At 41.2% G+C, this 7,981-nt stretch overlaps 1 protein-coding gene across 3 annotated transcripts in view; it reads left to right on the top strand.

The window, feature by feature from the left end:
* The window catches only part of cspg5a (chondroitin sulfate proteoglycan 5a), a 62,329-nt gene that overhangs the window by 5,691 nt on the left and 48,657 nt on the right, over positions 1 to 7,981 (top strand). For all 3 annotated transcript variants that reach the window (XM_046044097.1, XM_046044099.1, XM_046044098.1), the window contains exon 2: positions 454 to 570. In XM_046044097.1, the coding sequence (XP_045900053.1) occupies positions 454 to 570 (117 nt within the window). The remainder of the gene's footprint in view (positions 1 to 453; positions 571 to 7,981) is intronic.

Here is a 7,981-nt window from a genome sequence, read left to right as displayed (position 1 = left end):
AACACCCCCCCCCCCCCCCCAGATGAAGAGAAGGCTACCCAGCGCGCTGCACTCAGCCGTGCGTTTGTTTCCCTCTCACACAAAGTGCCCAAAGCACCGATCCGTTCCGAATCGAACCAAGCCAAGCCGAGCCACGGCGTGCGTTTGCGCCCCCAAACGCAACCCCCGCCTCCTCCTCCATCACCCCACCCTCTCCTCGCCGTCTCCGACCGCCGTTTCTCTGGCAATGGAGCCGTAACCAACCTCAGTGTGCTTAACTGAGCTGAGCGTGTGAAATAGCAGCGGATACGAGGAGACATCTGAGACCAAGCGGCTATGGAGGAGAAGCGCAGGGTGGCTGGAGTCTAGACTGCAAGCAAATCAACTTGTCCGGATTACTTTTTGGCACGTTTTTTGAACTCTGTTACCACTATTAGAACAGGAATTTCCTTCTTCTTCTTCTGATCATCTTAGGCTATCATTGCACGGCGAGGATGCAGGGGAAGGAGGCGAGCTTTTGCACGGGATGCTGGAGACTAACACTGCTGTCGTGCGTCCTGGCTCTGCACTTGATCCCGCTGGCTGTCCAAGGTAAGAAACCGTCCTTCAATGTGCACTTTAATCATGCAAAAACGTGCCACATGGATTGCTTAATTTTCTTGCTGCTGCAGCACGTCCTCTCTGTGGACTCAGGGTACCTAAACACACTCCCACAGGGCAGCCAGAAAGGAGGTCAGTGAGGCTCCGATTGTAGGTTAGGAAGCACTTCACGCTCAACTGCCATTGATAGACAATTGGTTAGTCAAATTTGGTGACAGTAATCTGAACACTATAATGGTCTTAGATATTTTCCAGTCACTGCAAACTGATAATAAATTGGATTTTGAAGAATATGGATTTCGGTTCTATGTATACGAGAGGAGATATTGCTTAATATAGGCTACTGTAGGAATATCATAAGAATTTTCAAATCCCACAAGAGTTTTATGTTGATGCCTAAGGGACAGACATTTCATGATTAAGTCATTATTGAACACCATATCCCTGTAGAAATATTTCAGAGATTTCAAAGGAGACAAAAATGGCATAAACTGAAATTAGGTCACAATAAAGACATAAGTAGAAGTCCTTCTGAATATTATAGAGACACAAGACACATGTAGAAATGAGGTCAATGTACACCCATTAGGAACACTGCAAGACAGGATATTAGGGCATTAAGTGAAATATTGTAAGATCCTACATTGTAAGGACAAATATTAAAGGAATGTCATAGAGACAAGATATGAATATGCTATAAAGTCACTATCAGCTCACTGCTGAGAATTGTAGACATTGAAGTCATTTTAGGCTACAGTCTGAAGAGGTACAGTGGCATCTTAGGAGGCGATCACAGAAAAATCAGGTCACTAAATCATCAGAATAGCAGCATCCACAATGAGCCACTGTAGGAATATTATAGGAGAAATTATGTGTAATAGTGACAGCGTCCAGTCGATGCAGTAAACTAGATCCCCGAGGCGCACTGGCACTACAGCGACACAAAGGCGAGGATTAGGGCCGGGGGACATGATGAATAATTCATGAAGGGATCTGGACGGACATTCTGATACACAGATAGGGTAGTAGAAGAAGAAAAAAACACTCGAGTAAACATTTTTTTTTAAGACACGGCTCTGTTTCTCTCTTGTTCTCTTTGTCTGAGATTCATTGCGCACGGCGGTCTACATTAGAGTCAGATTAATAATGCAGGATCGTGCACAAGATGAAATCAGTCTGGCGTTATAATCCAATATAATCTGGCTGATTGTTGTCATCGCACTGGCTGAAATTGATGGAGTGTGATGGCAAGGTGAAGTCCACAAAAATGATGTTGTATTACATGGAGCGCAAAAATCTATCTTGGAGCTTTCTAAAAGGGAAAAACTCACATCAGTGGAACATCCAATAGCCATGTTCCTTGTCAGCTGCCTATTTGAGAAAAATACATAATGATTTTAGGACACTGCCTAATTTATGCCAGTCCAGTCACCAGCCTTCCATTCAGTTTCCCCTCAAATGTAATGGCTATGAACGCCTTTTCTTTCCTTTTTAATGGGGCAAGTGCATTGGTTCCCAGTTCCACCCATAATGTCTTATAGGAGTATAAAATATGAGCGCATCTAACCAGTGTTTAGACAGTGTAATGCACATGAATAAAAGAACATTGTGAAAATCACTTGGCAGTTTGTTTTTTAAAGGAATAATGTGACATTTTGAGAAATAGGCTTACTCGCTCTCTTACCAAGAGTTAGATCAAAAGATTGATACTCTCTTTAGTCTGTTAGTTAAATATGAAGCTATAGCCAGTAGGCACTTAGCGTAGCTTAGCACAAAGTCTGGATGCAGGGGTATATAGATATATATATTTAAAATGTTAGTTCACAGTGGTTATGTGCGGGAGTGCAGTGACTTCCTAGATTCTCTGCTGGTTGCAGAGATGTCAAACCGTTCTGTTGAAGATTCAAATAAATACATCAGAAATATAAATCTAAGGAATTTCAAAAGTAATATTCAAGTGTTTTGGATGTGTTGACTGACCCTGACTAGAGGTGGGTTTAGCTCTCTGTATAGTCTCATCTAATGAAGCGCCCTTGAGCAAAGCACCTCACTCCCTGCTGCTCTCCAGGAGCTACACCAGCTGACACCTCCGCCAGAGGGGCGATGACGAAAAGACATTTTCCTTTCTGCGCTGCAAGAAATCCATATTATCCAATCATGTTTGACTGCTGGACCTATGAACACATCTTTCACTGCAGTAACATCGAAGACATGACAGAATAATGCAGGTTGCTGCGCTGGAATCAAGAAACAAGTCTGCGGTGGAAACAGAGTGAAATTCTCTTTCTCTCAATAAAAGACATGCTAGTGGCTCTGTGAGGCTCTACTCAAACACAGTGGTGCTTTGAGCTTAACAATGTTTAGCAAGTATAATGTTTGCAATTTTCACTGTCTTAATTTAGTGTGCTAACATTTGCTAATTCGCACTAAAAATAAAGTATACCTTAGGCTGTGGGAAAATTTGACCTGATGATGGCTCTAGAGGAAAAGTTAAGGGTCACAAACATAATTATAATTTATCCTGATGGGGATATGAATATCTGAACCACATTTAGTAGCAATCCATCCAATAGTTATTTCACGCAAAACTTACTAGAAGCACTAGCACTAGCACTAGAAGAAAATGTCATAGGATCACAGTCACTGGGATTCATCCTCTGGAAACCATGAGCAAAATTTCATGGCAATCCATTCCACAGCTGTTGAGATATTACAGTCTGGACAAAGTGCTGGACTGACCGACAGACATTGCCATCCACAGAGCCACAGAGGCTAGTGTTGCTAAAACTGTGTTTTTGCAGTGTCTGGGGATCAATGTAGGATATTAAATATATCCTATTTTTATATCATAAAATATCACATGATCATCTTAAACTCACTTTTCATCAATGCTGCAGCAGGGACTTTATGTCAGCTCAAACTCAGGTGAATATTTAACAAAAAGAGGTTGGCAGATCTGGTGCAAACGCCTCAAAACAACCGGGGGCTAACCCTCCTCCTTCATCCCCGTCACACACCATCACTACACACACACACACACACACACACACACACACACGTCTCGCTTCACCGGTGAAGTGAGGATGCGGCAGCTTGCCCCACATCTCTGAATGATGTTCAGACAACCAAGGCCAACTGCCGTAAACTGATGACAGCCGATAGAAAACCGTCAGTCAATTCCTGTCTTTCTCCGGTGGCCATTTGCAATCCTCCACCTCCATCTGTGTGTTTAATACAGATAATACTACAGATGATGCCGACGTCCCTCCCATCCTCCCTTCCCCCATGAACAGTTAGGCTGGTAGATAGGTGATTGACAGAGTAATGGTTTCTCAGTTCTGCACTGAAACTCGAGGATGTAGAGGTTCTTCTATGCTCTTCCCCTATCCTTTCATCTTCCTCTTCCTCCTTTTTTTTGCTCTCTGGCCTGCTGACACATATCTGCTAGCTGACAGATATTCTTTGATGTGCAGTGGGTTAATCTTCAATCCAAATCCTCCCTCCCATGACTCCACTAACCCAATCGAGTCTTCTTTTTATCGGAGTGTAGGGAACGAAAAAACACACAAACAAAAGCTACAGCTGTGGTTATTGGTGAACAATGGCGTTGCACTCTGTCCTTTGGATATTCCTGTCGCCATGGAAACCACACACATCCATCCATCCAACACCGACTGGCAGAACAGCGTGTTCATACCGCCACCATAATGTGTTTGTGCTTAGAATTTTATTAAGGCTCAAAATGTTGGTAGGAGTTTGGCACACGTTGATATTTCTTTGTCTGGTGGCTCTGCGACTACTGACCGCATACACGCAGAAATGTGTGTGTGTGTGTGTGTGTGTCTGTGTGTGTGCGTGTGCGTGTGCATGTGTCCAAAGCCACTGGCAATGGGTGCAGTCCGTCATTACCAGCTCTAATGTGTAGATGATATCATTATTTGCACATGTACATTCATTATTTCTGCATGATTTCATGTGCTGCATTCTGTGTTTGATTTTAAGCAGATGTACTCGTTTACTACTGTGCACACATCAGTGTTTTGACTGTAATTTGAATGCCAAAAGTAAGATGTAGCATTTTTAGGGAACATTTGCCTTCAAAGTTGTGTGGCACCTCACAGATCATCTACAGTGTGCCTTGAAATTATTTTGGGAAACATTCATGTTCAGATTCAGCGTCGGTACTTCAGATTTCTTAAAACCGTGGTTTAAACAGAAAGTGAGGTTACTTTAGACAAAGCATCAGGGTTTTTTTTTATGTGCGATGTTTGACGCTGAGTGATCGACATACAGAGCAGCCAGGGTTGATGGCTGATGATTCATCAAAGTAAAGCAGCTGAACACGTATGTCGAACTGCTGAAGCCTGAAAGGGATCAGGTAGGAGAGCAATTAGCAGTAACATGCAATCATGTTCGCAGACTGACAGCAAAAGGAAAGACTGCAGCGATGTCAATTGTCAGTCTTGAGTCAGAAGTTTCAGTCACAGTTACTCTGTTACTCTTTTCACTGAGACATTAGATCATATAATCAGCCTTTTTCACAGCAGACATTTTGACTTGTCATTGCAGGGAAAGCACAGGTGTTACTAATAACATTAACAAAGACTCAGTTTTTTTGTCCCAGTAAATCATGACAGTGTGACAGTGAACCAGCATCAGACTACCCTGTCACTGATGCAGCTAAATGGAATTCAGCCATCTTTGACACCTGTGCTTTTCCTTCTGCAACATGTCGAAATGTCTCCAGTAGAAACTGTTCATGATGGTGTTATCTACTAAGTGCTAACCAGTGCTGACAGTGCATTTGGCACTTTTCAACTTTCACAATATTAATAAGACATGTTATAAAAAATATATTTTGTTATAGTTTAGTTTTTGTTAACCATAACTATGATCATTCTTCAACTTTAACCAAGTATTGCCTTTACTTCACATAATTTTAAAGTTGTCAAACATTTATTGTTTTCAGATTAATTTTTTTGCCTTTGATAGATTAAACAACTGATTAAAAAAAATCCATAATGAAGCCCAAATTATTGTGGTAAAAGGGGTTTTGGATTAAACCACCGTATGAGTCTTTTCTCACTCGGGAACAAGGAGGGACAGGAACTTTTCTCGCAGCACTAAAATTGAAATCGGTGGTGGCGATTATGTGCCTCATCCCACATAAATCTGTTTGTTGGGAAACTAAGTGATCCTAATCTCATTTATAATATCCTCCCACCTGGATGTGCCTGCAGGGCCAACATTAGCATACGTAGGTGACCATAGGCTTGACCCGACCAGCTGCTGGCTTCTCTCTGTGTTACTGTGTTTGTTTGTGCAGATGTACTGTACTGAACATAGACGTGTGTGTGTGTGTGTGTGTGTGTGTGTGTGCTTGCGTGTGTGTGTGTGACTGTGTGCATTTTAGCCTGAGGTGCAAATGTCCTCATAAAACAAAGTTAAAACAATTTTTTAAATGGGCACCAAATCTGAAACACAGGTTATTGTGTTGCAGCTGAAAATTATGCGAGAATTAAGTTTGTTTTTTTATCATTTTGAATATGTAACAACAGAAGTAAGTGAGCAGGATCTTGTGTACAGGAAAGGTCCGTTAAACAGTTACATAAATACATACTAAACTGTTTAAGCTATAGGCAACAAAAACTGTTTATGTTTTGAACAGAAGCTTTACTCACACTAAATATTAGTGTAACTGCATATTTTTTATTTAAAATTGCATAGAAGCTAATGATGTCCCCTACAATGGAAAGTGATTTTCTGGCTATTATTCATTAACTCTTAATTTAAAGCTTTTCATGTTCCACAGTTAGTAGGTTTATTCCTCCTTCCAACAGCTGTTAACCCTAAAAAATCTAATTATCTTAGTTTTCAGTGGGAGATTTTAGTGTCTCATCAATGGCTAATACACTAATTGTATATTACTGTAAGCGTTGTGTGATCAATAATAACAAAGAGCCTGTGACCTTGATTAATTGATTAATTGATTTTAGTTGATAATAACCAATTACTGTTAAAACAAAAAACATAAACAAGACTGTATGGCAAATGTTATTCTCCTCTTAGTGTTTTAAATCGAGATAAAAATGACTGAGAAACCATCTTGTCATGGGTCACTTGAACTTGAATGTAAGATTCAGTCAAAACACACAAATACTGCAGAATGAACAGAAAGTCTACTGCTAATAATAATAAAGTTTACAGCTCACTGTACCCTGACGTTCCCATAGCGCAATGTTTTCAGCTCAGACATAAATAAAATGCTTGGGGAAACTACTTGTAAGTTTTTTAAGTTTTAGCATAAAAAGAGATTTCGACAGTGGCAGCACCTGAAACAACACAGTTTATACAAAAGGTTTCGACCTTCTGCAACTCACTTAAGAGCCGCACCATCCAAGATGTAAGTGTCCCTCTGTGCCGGTGTTTCTCCTCCATGCCGTTGTCCTTGTTAGCATCCAGGTGTTGTTTTGCTGCAGCTCTGACTCGCAGGTATGACAGTTGTTCGGGGTGTGATTGTCACCGTCCTTTGTAGTGAAGTTTTTTAACTGCAGGTGGAGAAGGTCATCGTACGACCCGACAAAGTTTCATGAGCAGCTTGACAGTGCTTCTGCTTCTGTCCTTCCCGCTCAAAGACAAAACAATTAGCGTACACTATGTGTGCTTTTTTTTTATAGCAGTGCTGAGTTGGCGTTGTTCTCAAAACTCTGGGTGCCCTTGAACAATAATTTACATGTTTGTGTGTGTATTCATAGGAGGTAAATGTGTGTGAGAGACAAACGGTGAAAAAAGATGGAAGATGAGACAAGAGCACATCCTTTTGTTTGTGTGTAGGTTTCCACCTGTCTCTTTGTGTGTATGTATGCTACAGTACGAGTGCTTTCTACTGTCTATATGCCATATATGCCTTGCGCTAGACTGTCTGTGTAACACTGTGTCCTTGGTGAAGCGAGTCATTGAGTTCATGCTCGTGCACTAGCTCCTCTCTCCTCTCTGTCTGGCCGTGCACGTTCCTCGTTCCTCCCCCCGTCTTCTTCTGTCATATTAGCATTCAGTCCACCCATCACACTCCTCTGTGAACATACATGCACACACACACACACACACACAGACACACACCTGTCATGGCAACATTCGAAGGTTCAGCAGAAAGACACATAATTAGACAAGTAGAGTTATGTTCAGACTTACACAATAGAATAGAATAAAATAGAACAAAGACAGTTGGAGCTAAAATGATTTCTCAATTAATCAGTTAGCTGATTGCGAGATGTTTATAACCTTTGCTTTTAGCAAATTGTCAAAAAATTCACCAGTTCAAGCTTCTCAAATGTCAATATTTTCTGGTTCACCTCCATGATAGTGAACTCAATATCTTTTTATTTTGACTGTTGATCAGACT

Source organism: Micropterus dolomieu, linkage group LG03, assembly GCF_021292245.1.
Source record: "Micropterus dolomieu isolate WLL.071019.BEF.003 ecotype Adirondacks linkage group LG03, ASM2129224v1, whole genome shotgun sequence".
NCBI lineage: Eukaryota > Metazoa > Chordata > Actinopteri > Centrarchiformes > Centrarchidae > Micropterus > Micropterus dolomieu.
This window is presented reverse-complemented; position numbering and strand designations above follow the sequence as displayed.